A 17,453-nucleotide genomic window follows, 5' to 3' on the forward strand; every position below is an offset into this window, starting at 1 on the left:
TACCGCAGTAAAAGAAAAAAAGTTCTCCCTATCCCAAAGGACCAAGTCCCAGACCCAGGTCAATATACCATTTAGATCTTACCCACAAAGCATGCTGCTGCCCGTCCTTTAGCATCTAAAAATCTAAAGATTTATTCATAAAAAGAAAGAAATATAGATGAGAGCTAAAATTGGTTAAATGGAATCAATTACATACAGTAATGGCAAAGTTCTTAGTTCAGGCTTGTAGCAGTAATGGAATAAACTGCAGGTTCAAATCAAGTCTCTGGAGTGCATCCACAGCTGAGATGGGTCATTCAGTCCTTTGTTCAGAGCTTCAGTTTGTAGCAAATTTCCTCCAGAAGTAAGAAGCAGGATTGAAGACAAAATGGAGGGGTTTCCAGGGCCTTTTATATCCTCTGCCATGTGGCTTGTGCTTCCTTTGTCTCAGATACAAGCTGCCCAGCCATGACTTGAAAGCCTTAGGGTTCTGTCCATACGCATGTCCCTGCATGCTTTGCTGAATCACAAGGTGTATCTGCCTTTTCTCAATGGGTCAGTTGTATCACTGATGGGCCTTGACTATGACTATGTCTAGTCAAGCCTATGACTTGTCTATGCTGCTAAATAGTCTATGACTATGTCTATGCTGCTCCAGACCTTCACTCCTCTGATGGTTAGAAATCTCCGCCTAATATCAAGCCTAAACTTGTTGATGGCCAGTTGAAATCCATTTTTCTTGGAGTCCAAATTGGTGCTTTACTTAAATAATTCCTCTTTCTCCCAGGTATTTATCCTTCTGATGTATTTATAGACAGCAGTTGTATCTCCCTTAACCTGTTCTTTCACCACTGAGGGCTGCTCACCTCCTCCCCATACTGTGCTGCCCAGTGTAGCAGTCTGGTAGCTGACCTTGTCTGTGAAGAACTGACCTTGTCTGTGAAAACTTGTGGCAATCAGGGGAGGTCCTGGATGATTGGAAAAAGGCAAATATAGTGCCCATCTTTTAGAAAGGGAGATGGAGAATCCGGGGAACTACGGACCAGTCAGCCTCACCTCAGTCCCTGGAAAAATCATGGAGTGGGTCGTCAAAGAATCCACTTTGAAGCACTTGTAGGAGAGGAAGGTGATCAGGATTCACCAAGGACAAGTCATACCTGACCAACCTGAGTGCCTTCTATGATGAGATAACTGGTTTTGTGGATATGGGGAAAGCAATGGACGTGATATATCTTAACTTTAGCAAAGCTTTTGAAACAGTCTCCCACAGTATTCTTGCAAGCAAGTTAAAGATATATGGATTGGATGAATGGACTATAAGGTGGATAGAAAGCTGGCTAGATCATCGAGCTAAATGGATAGTGATCAACGGCTTGATGTCTAGTTGGCAGCCAGGATGTAGTGGAGTGCCCCAGGGGTCGGTCTTGGGGCCAGTTTTGTTCAACATCTTCATGAATGATCTGGATGATGGGATGGATTGCACCCTCAGGCCCGGTCTACACTACAGGGTTAGGTTGAATTTAGGGTTAGGCCGATTTAAAAATGAACGCGTCCACACAACCAACCCCATTCCCTTGACCTAAAGGGCTCTTAAAATCAACTTCTGTAGTCCTCCCTGGTGAGGGGAGTAGTGCTAAAATTGACCTTGCTGAGTTGAATTTGGGGTAGTGTGGACAGAAATCGATGGTATTGGCCTCCGGGAGCTACCCCAGAGCGCTCCATTGTGACAACTCTGGACAGCACTTTCAACTCTGATGCACTAGCTAGGTACACAGGAAAAACCCTGGGAACTTTTGAATTTCATTTCCTGTTTGCTCAGCGTAGTGAGCTCAGCAGCACAGATGACCATGCAGTCCCAGAATTGCAAACGAGCTCCAGCATGGACCAAAAGGGAGACACTGGATCTGATTGATGGATGGGGAGAAGAATCTGTACAGGCAGAACTCCGATCCAAAAGAAGAAATGCAAATATGTTTGCTAAAATCTCACAGGGCATGTTGGACACAGGCTACCCCAGAGACACACAGCAGTGCCATGTGGCGTGAAAGTTAAGGAGCTCAGGCAAACCTAAAGGACAAAGGACAAAGGAGGCAAACGATTGCTCTGGCTCAGAGCCCCATACATGCCGCTTCTATGAACAGCTGCATGCCATTCTAGGGGGGGACCCTACCACTATCCCACCACTGTCTGTGGACACCTGCAAGGGGGGAGTCTCACTCCACACGGAGGAGGATTTTGTGGATGAGGAAGAGGAGGAGGATGAAGAGGAGAAGAATGCACGGCAGGCAAGTGGTGAATCTGTTCTCCCCAGCATCCAGGACCTTTTCATCACCCTGGAGCCAATACCCTCCCAAGGCAGGATCCCTGACCCTGAAGCTGGAGAAGGCACCTCTGGTGAGTGCACATTTGTAATTACAATACAGGGTTTAAAACCAATAGTGTTCATGGTCACGTGGTTGAAATAGGGGAATTTTTGTAAGGGAACAGTAAAAGGACCCCATTCACGCTGGTCTGTTTACGCTTGGCTAAAAGGGATCATCCCACAGAATAGCCACTTGGTGGGGTGGGGGTAGGTGTTTGCTGCACATCTACCCAAATACTGCAGCCTCCTCTTTTAAATGTGAAACCCAACCCATTGCTTGCTCTGGGAAAGGGGGATGCTGCAGTTTGAAAACATTCCCACATGTTATGAAGGCGTAAGAAGCCAACTCAATTTTAGTCTCCCTTTTTATCTTCCCCCAGGTGCAAATGTTTCTACACTCCCCCTATCATCTCCGTCCCTGAAGTTATCGCAGATTAGAAGGCGAAAAAAAATGCACTCGCAATGACATGTTTTCCGAGCTCATGCAGTCCTCCCTTGCTGATAGGGCACAGCTTAATGCATGGAGGCATTCAGTGGCAGAGGCCAAGAAAAAAATTAAGTGAGTGCAAAGAGCGGAGGCAGGACATGAGGCTGAGTCTAAGGGGGAGCAAACGGACATGATGAAGCATCTGTTGGCGCTGCAGGAAAGCCAACAAGAGCACAGACCTCCACTGCCTCCACTGTATAACTGCCTACCCTCCTCCCCATGTTCCATAGCCTCCTCACCCAGATGCCCAAGAACGCGGGTGGAGAGGCTACAGGCTCCCAGCCATTCCACTCCAGAGGCTGGCCCAAGCAACTGAAGGCTGTCATTCAAACAGTTTGATTTTTAGTGTGGCTACAATAAATAATGTGGCCTTGTCCTCCCCTCCTCCCCCACCCACCCCAGCTACCTTGTCTGCTATCTCTCTCTCTCTTTTTTTTAATTAATAAAGAAAGAATGCATGGTTTCAAAACAATAGTTACTTTATTTTGAAGGGGGGAGGGTGGTTGACTTACAGGGAATTAAAATCAACAAAGGGAGCAGGTCTGCATCAAGAAGAAACACACAGAACTGTCACACCGAAGCCGGGCCAGTCATGAAACTGGTTTTCAAAGCCTCCCTGATGTACAGAGCACCTTGCTGTGCTCTTCTAATCACCCTGGTGTCGGGCTGCTCAAAATTGGACGCCAGGCGATTTGCCTCAACCTCCCACTCCACCGTAAATGTCTCCCCCTTACTCTCACAGATATTATGGAGCACACAGCAAGCAGCAATAACAATGGGAATGTTGGTTGCACTGAGGTCTGACCTAGTCAGAAAACAGTGCCAGTGAGCTTTTAAACGTCCAAAGGCACATTCTACCACCATTCTGCACTTGCTAAGCCTATAGTTGAACTGCTCCTTACTACTGTCCAGGGTGCCTCTGTAAGGCTTCATGAGCCAGGGGAGCAAGGGGTAGGCTGGGTCCCCGAGGATAACTATTGGCATTTCAACATCCCCAGTGGTAATTTTCTGGTCTGGGAAGTAAGTCCCTTCTTGCAGCAGCTTGAACAGCGTGGAGTTCCTAAATATGCGAGCGTCATTCACCTTTCCAGGCCATCCCACACTGATGTTGGTGAAATGTCCCTTGTGATCCACCGGTGTTTGCAGCACCATTGAGAAGTACCCCTTACGGTGTATGTACTGGTTGGCAAGGTGGTCCAGTGCCAAGATGGGGATATGCATTTCGTCTATCTCCCTACCACAGTTAGGGAACCCCATTGCAGCAAAGCCATCCAGTATCACCTGCACATTTCCCAGAGTCACTACCCTTGCTAACAGAATGTCAATGATTGCATTGGCTACTTGGATCACAGCAGCCCGCATACTAGACTTGCCCACTCCAAATTGATTCCTGACTGACCTGTAGCAGTCAGGCATTTCAAGCTTCCACAGGGCTGTTGCCACTCACTTCTCAACTGTCAGGGCAGCTCTCATCTTGGTATTCCTGTGCTTCAGGGGGGAGAAAACAACTCACAGAGTTCCAGGAAAGTGGCCTTACGCATGCAAAAGTTTCACAGCCACTGGGAATCGTCCCATACCTGCAACACTATGCGGTCCCACCAGTCTGTGCTTGTTTGCCGGGCCCAGAATCGGTGTTTCACTGTATCAACCAGCCCCACTGCTGCCATGATGTTCCAATTGCCACAGCCCGTGCTTTCAGGAACATCTGTGTCCATGTCCTCATCAAAATCCTCCTCTTAGCCCAGTTCTGCATATACTCCAGGATAATGCGTGAGGTGTTTACAATGCTCACAACAGCAGCGGTGATGGTAAGCTGAGCAGGCTCCATGCTTGCCGTGGTATGGCATCTGCAGGAGAGCAGAGTTGCAGCAGAAGCAGTGGATGATGACAGTTAGCAGCCCTACTGCACCGTCTGCGGACAGTAGCACCTAGGACACAACTGCAGCAGTGATGGTGAGCTGAGCTGAGTGGGCTCCATGCTTGCTGTGGTATGGCATCTGCATGGAAAAAAGGCGTGAAACTATTTTCTGACATTACTTTCACTGAGGGAGGGGCGATTAATGACATGTACCCAAAACCACCCATGAAAATGTTTTTGCCCCATCAGGCATTGGGAGCTTAACCCAGAATTCCAATGAGCGATGGAGATTGTGGGACCTGTGGGATAGCTACCCACTGTGTATCACTCCCTAAGTTGATGCTAGCCATGGTAGTGAGGACACACTCCGCCGACTTAATGCACTCAGTGTGGATATAGGCAATCGACTGTATACAATCGATTTCTAAAAATCGACTTCTATAAGATCAACCTAATTTCATAGTGTAGACATATCCCTCAGTAAATTTGTGGATGACAGAAAGCTGTGGGGAGAGGTAGAAATGCTGGAGAGTAGGGATAGGGTCCAGAGTGACCTAGATAAACTGGAGGATTGGGCCAAAAGAAATCTGATGAGGTTCAGCAAGGACAAATGCACTTAAGACAGAAGAATCCCATGCACTGCTACAGGCTGGGGACTGACTAGCTCAGTGGCCGTTCTGTATAAAAGGACCTGTGGATTACAGTGGATGAGAAGCTGGATAAGAATCAACAGTGTGCCCTTGTTGCCAAGAAGGCTAATGGCATATTGGGCTGCATTAGTAGGACTATTGCCAGCAGATTGAGGGAAGTATTATTCCACTCTATTCATCACTGGTGAGGCCACGTCTTGAGTACTGCGTCCAGTTTTGGGCCCCCTGCTACAGAAAGGATGTGGACAAATTGGAGAGAGTCCAGCGGAGGGCAACGAAAATTATTAGGGGGCTGGACACATGACTTATGAAGAGAGGCCGAGGGAACTGGGCTTATTTAGTCTGCAAAAGAAAGAGTGACGGGGGATGTCATAAATATAAAGGGAAGAGTAACCACCTTTCTGTATACAGTGCTATAAAATCCCTCCTGGCCAGAGGCAAAATCCTTTCACCTGTAAAGGGTTAAGAAGCTAAGGTAACCTCGCTGGCACCTGACCTAAAATAACCAATGAGGGGGGAGAAAAAGGCTTTTGTCTGTCTGTCTGTATGATACCTTTGCTGGGAACAGATCAAGGATGCAAGCCTTCCAACTCCTGTAAAGTTACTAAGTAATCTAGCTAGAAAATGCGTTAGATTTCCTTTTGTTTTTTGGCTTGTAAAATTCACTGTGCTGGAAGTAATGTGTATTCCTGTTTTTCTGTCTTTTTGTAACTTAATGTTTTGCCAAGAGGGATTCTCTATGTTTTGAATCTGATTACCTGTAAAGTATTTACCATCCTGATTTTACAGAGGTGATTCTTTTACCTTTTCTTTAAATAAAATTCTTCTTCTAAGAACCTGATTGATTTTTCATTACCCTTAAGATCCAAGAGTTTTGGTCTGTGTTCACCTGTACCAATTGGTGAGGATATTATCAAGCCTTCTCCAGGAAAGGGGGTGTAGGGCTTGGGGGGATATTTTGCGGGAAGACGTCTCCAAGTGGTCTCTTTCCCTCTTCTTTGTTTAAATCGCTTGGTGGTAGCAGCATACAGTTCAAGGACAAGACAAAGTTTGTACCTTGGGGAAGTTTTTAACTTAAGCTGGTAAGAATAAGCTGATAAGAATAAGGGGGTCTTTCATGCAGGTCTCCACATCTGTACCCTAGAGTTCAGAGTGGGGAAGGAACCTTGACATGGTGACAGAGCGGTGGGATCATTTTGAACCAGGAGCACAGCAGGATTTTAAAAGGTTTTGTAAAAGGTGATTAAGATGTTAATGGTTCCAAAGAGGATGGAGCTAGGCTGTTCTCGGTGGTAGCAGATGACAGAACAAGGAGCAATGGTCTCAAGTTGCAGTGGGGGAGGTCTAGGTTGGATATTAAGAAAAATGATTTCACTAGGAGGGTTGTGAAGCCCTGGAATGGGTTACTTAGAGAGGTAGTGGAATCTCCATGCTTAGAGTTTTTTAATGCCCCGCTTGACAAAGCCCTGGCTGGGATAATTTAATTGGGGTTGGTCCTGCTTTGAGCATGGGGCAGGGGTGAAAGGAAGGCGGTATGGGCCGGTACAGCACACCAGTAAAAAAGTGGCCGCCTGTAGCGGCCTGTACAGCTGACTTTAAAGCGCTGCTGTGGCAGCGCTTTAAAGGACCCTGCTTTAACATAGCTGCTCTTTTTGCGCCTCCCTATTGGCGGCCTTGCCGGGTCCCTACTGGCAGGGCTGCCGCCGAGGGAGGTTGCAAAAGGGGCAGAGACCTTAAAGCGCTGCCACGGCAGCACTTTAAGCAGGGTCCTTTAAAGCGCTGCTGCGCAAAAGAGCCCTGCTTAAAGTGCTGCAGCTCCCGAAGCCCAGGGGTTAGGGGAGAACAAGTAACATCGTCCCTCCAAGGACAAGGAGGAAGTGGGAAGCTGAAATAGAACAAGCTGGGTTCTTAGGGGCTGGGCCATATCACTTCCTTCTCACAATTGACTGATAGCCTGAAAAGCTATCATAATGAATCTGTGGACCTTAGTACAAAATAAAATGCAAATTTTACTTAACATATATGTACAGTGTGTTAATTTTATATTAGTATACAATAGTGTTTGTCATTAGAAACATAGCATTTGAAAACAGTTACCCACAATAGTAACTGGGATACCACAGTTTCACTCCTAAAGAGAATAAGAAAAAAAACGGTGGCAACTGTCATACTTGTTGACAAGTGTTTCTTTTTTAACATTGAACAATCTGCTATAGAATCATAAATAAGGCTAATCATTATGACTTTAAGCCTATTAATAAAAAGGCATCTCCTTTCTTGAGACTTTATCTTGTGATGATTAGATGTGAACACTTATGAAACTGAAGGCTATGGGTTTTAAAATCACTGTGCCTCTCCTTCCTTTCTGGTCACATTGTTCAGTGATATTATCCAGCCAAATAAGAGGTAAATGTATCAGTAAAAATCCTCCTTACTGGGATTTAGAGGTACAACTAAGGTTTTATAAGTGTTCTATGGGAACTTATGCATGACACAGACTTTCATAAAATTTATTTTTCTGGAAGAAGTCTGGAACCCACTTATTAGTTCTGAATTTACTGGAATAGTTTTACTCTATAGCTGATAGTGCTAAATGTGTATTACAACTGACTTTGCATAGGAGGAGTGGCAAGGAGTATTTCACAATCTGTTAGGTGATTAGAATTTTTAGGGCAGATTACCCCTTGAATGGCAGTAACTGGTAATGATGTTTTGTACTAACAGAACAAAGTGTTCAATGGAGCCTTGGCAGATAAGGCATTAATAAGTATCAGAGCTGACTTGGTTAATGAAATGATTTGCTGACGCTTCTTTTTGTCACTCGTCTGAACTTTCAAGTTTAGTGCCAAAGGTTCACTATATATAGCTGAAGCCAGCATTAAATGCTCCCATTTTATTCAGACCTATAACCAGCTACTTGTTCCCTGAAATCTTTTCTAGGGCAGTAATTTCAGCCAGAATGGTGAAGCTTCAGCTGCCCAACCCAGGCCTGGACAATAGGATACCTTCCCACGCAGAACTTGAAACCACTGAGAAAGAAGAGGCTGATACGAGACCAAAATGGGATAACAAGGCTCAGTACATGCTAACCTGTATAGGGTTTTGTGTGGGATTAGGAAATGTATGGCGATTTCCTTATCTCTGCCAGAGCCATGGAGGAGGTAAGTTTTTAATTAGCTTTCTAAGTATATCTATTTTGGTATATATTTTGGTATATATCTTGATCAGATATATTGCTTATAGGTAACAGTACAAAAATGTTCTGTTTTTCATATTAAAATGCATGGTATATTAGAAATAATATAAATGCAATTTCTTACTTAACACATATATTGCAGTAACATATACACAGTAACCTGTATTAAGCAAACACTCAATAGTCTGATAAAAATCACTTGCTTGATGGAGGTGGTTTTCAAATAAAAGTGATGCCATTATGTACTCAGATATTTTGAGGCAGTGTCTTAAGATAAGTTATCTAGTAAGGGGACAGACAGATTTCATTGTTACTAAATACTATAAATATAGTTTAATTTCACATTAATTTTTAAATATATTAAATATATTTTCATATGTAGTATGTATTTTTGAACACAGAAACTGATCTAACAAACTGCACTTCAAGGGCATGATTCTGAGAGTGGCTGAGGGAAAACTACTGTTGAAGGTATATAACACATTTCCAGGGGTTTACAGCTTAGAGGTTTTGATTAGCTTTGGACTGATACATGGTATATCTATGATGTCAGAATAAATACAAATTATGATAGTGGGGTGTAGCACCTCTAGAGTTAAAGTTGAGAATAGTTTACTGTTTAACAGCCAATTTTTCTAAGTGCTCCAAAATCCACATGCATACTCAGATTGCCTTGTAATTTACTATATCTCCTTGGTTTCAGGATAGTGGTCCAAATGTGAGGTCATTTGAACAAGAGATTCCTGAGATACCGCCCCCAGAAAATATTATTTCAATTGTTAGGGCTCCCACTTGCCCTCCCTTGGTTCTTGTTATGCAGACAGAAAGCAGAAGACCAAAGACCAAAGTGCAGGCAATATGATGTTTATTGGGATTACCAAGCAAGCATAATCCACAGCTCTGTACACCTGCAGAGCTTTCTCCCGTTTCCCCTCCTCTTTCTTAGCAGGCTCAATTATACCTGCAGTGCACATCCTTGGCACCACCCCTTAAAATTTATAAACATATTCTGTTTTGGGTGGTCGTGAGTCTGGGAGCTTTGGTACCACCTCTTTTGTACCCCATTGGAGGAGTAGAGAGTGAGTTTGTGTCCTGGCCAAGGCCAGCTTTTTCTTGTTTTTTAATGTTTTTCCCTCCCATCCCCCTTGCCCCTCCCAACTGGTTGCTTGACCTTATCTCGGAAAAGGAGTTGTACATTCATATATCAAACTCCCACCATATCCAGCAACACTTTGACTCTAATCCTCATTTTTTCTCATTATACTAAAAACTGCATTTGGCTAGGCAGAAGCAACACACCCTGTCTTTATTCTTTGTTCACACGTCAGAAAGGATATAAGAATATCAAAAGTAAAATGGGTAAACAAAACCCCAAATTCCATCTCAGACAAATATACAGGCCTGAATGCTGTATCACTATCACTAACATCAATTTTTTACAATCATCAATTTTTTGCACAAACCTGGGCCTCAGACTATGGCACTGATTTTCCCCACACCAATAATACCTAGCTGGATTTGATTTCAGTTAGTAGCTGGCACCCAGAGTCCTTTTAAGAAAAAAAATATTTTAAAAGTTTTTCAGGGAAAAGATTGGATCTACAGTGTATATCACACTTTGGCACTATGCCAGAGCATCTGGACTGAGACCCTGTAGTAAACCAGAGTGTTTGCAGACAGCATGCTATCAGAGTTACTGGTTGGTTCAAGGTGACCTACTGTGGCCATTGAACTTGAGCCACACCCGTGTACTGGAAGATTAAGACCTGCCCTCAGTAGCTTTCTGAAAATGTATGTTAACACTCTTCTTGTGTTCTGCTCCAGAGAGGCAGGGACTGTGTAAATGGGCTTCCTTTAAAAATTTTGCTGTAAAAACAAAATTTCTGGATAAAAGTGTTAGTATTTCAAAGTGGTCTAATATTATTATGCATACTGATACGTTCTGAAAATTGTTATGCCTCATAAGGGCCAGGTCACAGTATGGTTCAAGTTTGTAGTCCTTTGATCCAGGAATTCTTCAGATAATGCCTTCCCCACCCCCCACGCCTCCATCAGGAGCTGCTTTTAATGTTCAAATAATTCTAAAATGCATGTGCATATGGAGGTTGTCTTGCAATTTGGTATGCCGCAACAAGGACTGGAATAGAGTTTGTGGTGCAAATGTGGGATCGTTTGGTTAAGGGATTCCTGAGACACAGCCCTCCCTAAAATGAGATGGTTATAACATTTTAGAGGCAAAGCTATAGAAAATCTAAGGGTCTGACCTATTTATAGCATGGACTACCCCTGACATTAGCTATTGAATGTTACCAAGAACCAGTCTAGAACTATTTCAAAAATTATTGCATGCTAATAGCTTTAGCACCTTTGCTTACAGACAGTTTACATCTGTGAGAGTTATTGTTTCCTCAGAAACTCCTTGGTGAGCACTACTCTCTGAACCATACAGTGGATTAGAGGTGTTAATACTGCTTGTTATATGCTAAGACTATGAGTTCAAATCCTTTTCTCTGGAGTTTTCCATCCTATGTACATTAGTACTTTCTACCCATCTTTTGTTTGGCATCTGGGGCCACAGTGTGGTAGTATGAGTAGTGTGTGCAATTTTGAGGAAGTTCAGCAACCCATGGATGTACATCCAATGCCGTCTACATATCTATCCAAGTCCCACCCTATGACAATTTGGATGGGCTGCGTTGTATCTGGGATATGAAGCCACGTATGACTGTGTTAGACTGGAATGACATGGGAGGGACTATTTGCCACATTGAAAATGGCACCAGAGAGGCCAGCTCAAGAGTCCCAGTCAGGCCAAACTGGTTATTTGCTGGGATAGACAATAGGCCTCACAGAGTGGGTCTAGATCAGGCATGAGAAGGGCTTGGCACAGGCACACAGCCAAGACCAGGGTGGAGAGCCCAGAATAGACATGTGATGATACCAGGATGAGAACAGGCACACTTGGTGTATGTGCAAAGCGCTTCGTGCTCAGATTGGAGTATATTCAGAACTGGATCCAATTCAAGGTCCGGGCCCTGCTCTTTAAGGTCTATAGCAGCCTGTAAACAGGCTACCTGCAAGACTACCTCTTCCTTCATGAACCTCACAGAAAACTCAGAGTGTTCAATCCTTGATTTAACCAAGTGTATGTTCAGTATTGCTGAGAGGAGTGGAGAGGGAAGCATGAGCCCAGCATAATTTAGGCCAGCCTAACAGCTGCTCTAGGACTCTTGTGCTGCTGAGGATCGGGAGGAGAATTATGTGCTCTGCCTCACCCTCTGTTTGGATCTGACCCTCCTTACTTGCTATGGGTGGGGAGAGTGCGTGGCATAGAACAATCTGTGCTAGTTTTATGCCAGCTGAGTATTCTGCTCTGTCAAGGGAATTCCTGAGCTGCCCCTGAAGAAGAGCTGTGTGTCACTTGAAAGCTTGTCTCTCTCACCAACTGTAATTGGTTCAGTAAAAGATATTACCTCATCCAGTTTGTCTCTCTGTCCCTTTAAAACAGATTTCTGGTTGCTCTGTGGTGTCTAAACAGCACAAAGCAGCTGGATTAGAGGCCAAGAACTGAGCACAGAAACTATCTGTGCCAATGGTGGAAAGTTCAGGATCCAGCTGCAAAGCATGTTACATGCAGAATCTTGGGCGGTGGAACAACAGACCAGAGGAGAGCAGAATGAGTTCTGATTTTTTTTGTTTTCAGATTCTTGCACAAAATCTAATGTTTTATAGAAGCCTATCATGGGGATAGCAGAAGTTGAAGAGTAGGTAAAAAGAAGATTAGAAAAAAATCTAAATATAATCAGCCAAATAGTTGCATAGTAAGAGCAGACCCTATTTTTAATTATATTTTATGCTAGTTTTAAGACATGTATTTGGTTACTAGAAACTATGATGATCACTCTATAATTAAGAAATCGAAAAAGCAGCCACAGCAAAAACTAGGCCATAAAATTTTACCCAGTAATTCATGCAATAATTTCTGGTTGAGCTAGAGCTTATATCTTGTAGAAAAACATAGACTCTTGATTTAAAGAGTCCACATGATTGAGAATCCAGCACATACCTTGGTAAACAAATTCCTTTCTGTTAAAATGTGCACCCCATATTCAACTAGAATTTGTCAGCCTTCAATTTTCAACTATTAGATCCTTTATGCTTTTGTCTGAGAAAGAGATTTTTTTTCTACTAAGCAGTTTCATACTTACAATGCTCTTCCATGCAGAAAGAGACATGTCTGAGGTTTATTACAACATCTGCAGGTAACCTGTTCTGGAGCTTAACTGTCCTTACAGATGGAAGGTTTTCCTAATATAATGTAAATAATCTTTGCTGCAAACTAAGCAAATTACCGCTGTTCTATACATTTGGTGAACAACTGATGACCAGCCTCTTTATAACAACTTTGTACGTATTTGAAGATTTATCATGGCTCCCCTCAGCCTTCTCTTCTCTAAACCAGAGATTCTGAAACTTTTTTTTGCTGTGTGCCTCCCCACCCCTGGCAAAGATTTATATTCCATGTGTACCCCTCCTGCCCCACCAATATGGGAAACCGAAGAGACATAGCCCAGCCAGCTAAAGTGGCAATACCTGGGAGAGCAGGAGGCAGGGGATAGTGGTTTGTGGGTGTCTGGGAGGATGCAGGGAGTAGAGGGTGCCTGAGGAAGGTATGGGGTTGGTGCTGGGTGCCTGTGAGAGGTGGGAGACAGGGACATCTCTTATTCACTTACTTCCTCCATGTGCACACCTGTCAGGAGTAGGTACCAGCTGCTCAGCTGCGTCCACCTGTTGCTAAGTGGAGTAAAAGCACTTGCAGCTGGATGGGACGCTCCACCTCCTCTGCACTGCTGCTTTCTGACAGCCTGAGGCTACAGCTACAGCGACCCCTATCCCTCCCACCAAATGTGATGCCTGTGCAGTGTGCATGCTGCCTGCCTAATCTGAATTTAAGCGCCCTCCCCTGCCCCCCAACACACAAACCAGTGTAAAATTTCCAGTTAGGCAATAGCAGCAGCTTCCTAACATCATCACCAGGCAGGGCCCACAGGATGCAGCTGACTCCTTGCTGCTCACTAATCTTCTGATGTCATTGCACTCCCTTCCCCGGGAGGCCTGCCCACAGTTTGAAAACCAATGCCATAGACCATGGGTTCTCAACCTTTTTCTTTCCGAGGCCCCCCTTAATGTGCTATAAAAACTCCATGGCCCAACTGTGCCACCACAACTGATTTTCTGCATATAAAAGTCAGGTCCGGCATTAGAGGGTAGCAAGCAGGGCAGTTGCCTGGAGCCCCATTCCACAGTGGGCCCTGCAAAGCTAAGTTGCTCAGGCTTCAGCTTCAGCCCCAAGTGGCAGGGCTCAGGGTCCCGGGCTTCAGCTTTGCACAGCGGGGCTTTGACTTTCTGCCTTGTGCTCCAGTGAGTTTAATGCCGGTCCTGCTTGGAGGACTCCCTGAAACCTGTTCATGACCCCCCAGGGGGCCCCGGACCTCTGGTTGAGAACTACTGCCCTAGACTAAAACTGCCCAATTTTTTCAACTTCTCTTCACAGGGAGGTTTTCTAAATCTTTTATAATTTTTGTTGCTCTCCTCGGGATTCTCTCCAATTTGTCCACATCTTTCTTAGTACTCCAGTTTAGGCTTCACCAGTGCTGAGTAGAGGGGGGCAGTTACCTCTTTTGTCTTACCTATTAAGTTACTATTTAATACAACCCTGAATGCCATTTGTATGTGTGTATATGTTTAAAATCAGGAATGCTGTCCCTGGGAAAATCCACATAAATTTGACTGCGTTCTGAGTTTTTTAAAAAAAATCTCATGCTGACAGGCTCAAAAGAAGTTTTTTAGAGCCTGGAAACATTCTCCAAAGATTCCAGCCCCCCTGAGCATTCTCCATCCCCACATAGCTCCTAGCTGTCATCAGATTAAGCATAATCCATTCCCACAGAGCAACGCATGTTACAGCCCATGACTGCAGAGGCTGTGCAGGAATTTGCCTGCAATTGCTCCTCCTGGCACCAGAACTGAGAGAATGGAAATTGTCTCTCCTAGGGTCTCAATGCTTCCTCCACTGGTGTCCAGACAAGAAAGAGAAGAGGGAAGCAGAAACAGGCTTCAAGGGAGAAATGGGGCAGATGAGCTTGAGGGTGGAGAGATAGGGACACAGATACACAGTGTCAAGTACATGCTAGGAGATAGGGACAGAAGGGGACTGAGAAATAGGGAAAGAAGGATCTGTGTCCATTGGAGCAGACTCCTCTCCATAACCTAGAATCAAACCTAGAATTCCCAAGCTTCAATATTTCTCTGCTTTCAGCAAAAAACTGTGACATGCACTGGTAAAATGGGTCTTTCATCTCCCTCTAGTGGCTGATCCACATAAAGGATAACAGCTTATTATTGGTTTCAGAGTAGCAGCCCTGTTAGTCTGTATTCGCAAAAAGAAAAGGAGTACTTGTGGCACCTTACAGACTAACCAATTTATTTGAGCATAAGCTTTCGTGAGCTACAGCTCACTGTAGCTCACAAAAGCTTATGCTCAAATAAATTGGTTAGTCTCTAAGGTGCCACAATTACTCCTTTAGCTTATTATTGCAATCAATTGCTCCATTAGCTCAAGTAATAGAAATCTGTAGCTCTAAAGGTGCCAAACCTCATAATCTATGGGGACAATATGATTCAGTGTGATGGAATATATTTTTTCATTAGGCTTTTCAAAAATCATAGGAAATTAAATTAAAAAGAAAACAATGCATTAAAAGAAGTTAAGGTTACAAGGTCAAGAGTTAGGAAATACTTTGCTGCTTTAATTCAGCAGAGGGGTGCAGCTCGTCTTCAGTTACATGATCACATATTTTTTCCCACAGGACTCCTAACTCATTTAGTGCAGATTTTTTAAAGGTATTTAGGCATCTAAAGATAAAGATAGTCACTTTTGAAAATCCCAATGTGCCTAACTCTCATTGAAATCAAGCTACATAAATGCTGTTAAAAATCTGCTCAAGGTGTCTCAATTTGGTCATCCAAAATTAGTGGGCACATGGCAATTTTGATCTTAATCTCTGTGCCTCTTTTTCTTATCTGTAAAATGGAGATAATATCAACATTCTGCCCCAGTGGGGTGTTGTGAAGATAAATTCATTAACAGGACCAGCAAACAGAGTAGTTTTGTGAGGGAGTTCTCCAGGTGGTGGAGGAGAGACGATGTGATCCTTATCTGAGTTTGTCTGTTTGTTAGTTTGCTTAACATGTGCTTGTTTGATTGAAGATTATAGTGTGGTAGGTTCTGGGGGCTATGTGCTGAGCTAAGCAGCCTGCTAGGCAAGGCTGAGAGCTTACTAACAAGGCTCTAGTCTGCTATCCCTTGATCCTTAACCACTTTAGGATCCGTTGACAAGGAAGAGAGGCTAACTCAGGGAAAACACTGATTTAGAAAGCCAGTTCCTAAGTGACCAGAGGAGCTAGCAAACAGGAGTGGCAAATAAGGGAATATGCAAAGCAATTCTCAAGGTGAAGGAGGAGAGAGTATGTGATCCTTGGGGTGAGTTTATCTGTTAGCTAGCTGTTACCACTCAAGAAAGGAAGTCACCGTGCAGAGTTCTCTGAAAACATCCACTCAATGTGCAGCATGTTGTAGCAAACAGGCAAGGTACTAACAAACTTCAACAGGACTTTATTTTTCAAGTGGAAACCTCTTTACCAACTGCTGCTACACCCTCGGTAGCTCTCACTCAGCCTCCTCAACTTCTCCCCACTCCTTCCTGTTTCCTGTCCTTTCAGACTTCCAAGAGACAGTGCTCCCAGTTCTAATAATTACAAGCAGCATCTAAACACCACATTCCCTCCTCTCGTAAGAAACTCTCCCAATTAAAACAAACATTGTTGTTCTAACCACAGGAACAAATATGAAATAAAGACACTATACTGTTGGCAGAAATATTATACTGAAAACACTGTAGATACTACATAACATAGTCTCTAGTCCAGACAGGTGGTCATTTGGGTCTGACAGGCTGTCTCTCAAGCCCCCAGTTCCAGTGCAATGTCTTGTTGTGTTGATACTACAGTGAAGTCATCCAATGAAGACTGGGTGTTGGCATAATCTCCTCTTGGTGCATAGGCAGGTGCAAGATAAGAAGCATTCCATACCCGCCGATCAGAAGGTCTATAGGTGTAAGGTCCCTTCTTCTCTATGATTTTAAGAGGAGCTGTGAATTTATGGTCCCCTTTGCGTAAAATTCCAGGTTTTCATATTCTAACGAAGGAACTATACTCAAACTTTGGTTCCTTAGCACCCAGCCACTTGTCTGTGAAAGCCTTATACTTTGCTTGGTTCTGTTTAACTGTTTTTCTCACATCATCCTCAGTTGGGACATTAGGTCATGCCTTTAACAATCCAGCAATGTTCAGTATAGTATTCATATGTTTCCCTGCAGTAACTCTGCTGGTGATATTTGTATTGTGGCATGTTGTGTAGCCCGGTTTGCTTTCAAGAAGTCAGTAGTGAAGGTTATCCACAATCGCCCTTCCAGTTTAGCCATTTGCAAACTCTCTTTCAAACTTATCTTAAACTGTTCAATTTCCCCATTGGCTTGAGGGTAATATAGGGATGACCTTCTGTGTAAAATTTTCCTCTCTGCTAGAAAAGTTTCAAACTCTAGGGAAGTAAATTGACTACCATTATCTGAAACTAGTTTTTTGGGGCTACCTTCCCTACTAAAAAGTGAAGAGAGGAACTTAATTACTGTAGCAGAAGAGATTTGCAATGTAAACGCTACCTCAGGCCATTTACTGAAATAGTCTATTAAAGTGATGGCATAACAGCAGGTTTCAGAGGAACAGCCGTGTTAGTCTGTATAGCTGTAGCTCACGAAAGCTCATGCTCAAATAAATTGGTTAGTCTCTAAGGTGCCACAAGT

At 43.8% G+C, this 17,453-nt stretch overlaps 1 protein-coding gene across 1 annotated transcript in view; it reads left to right on the top strand.

Moving 5' to 3' along the window:
• The first annotated feature begins 8,212 nt into the window (after nt 1-8,212).
• The window catches only part of SLC6A19 (solute carrier family 6 member 19), a 77,778-nt gene continuing 68,537 nt past the window's right edge, over nt 8,213-17,453 (top strand). The window contains exon 1 of the mRNA XM_048839508.2: nt 8,213-8,497. Within this exon, the coding sequence (XP_048695465.1) occupies nt 8,296-8,497 (202 nt within the window). The 5' untranslated portion in view covers nt 8,213-8,295. The remainder of the gene's footprint in view (nt 8,498-17,453) is intronic.

The sequence above is a fragment of the Caretta caretta genome, chromosome 2 (assembly GCF_965140235.1).
Source record: "Caretta caretta isolate rCarCar2 chromosome 2, rCarCar1.hap1, whole genome shotgun sequence".
In the NCBI taxonomy this organism is placed as follows: Eukaryota; Metazoa; Chordata; order Testudines; family Cheloniidae; genus Caretta; species Caretta caretta.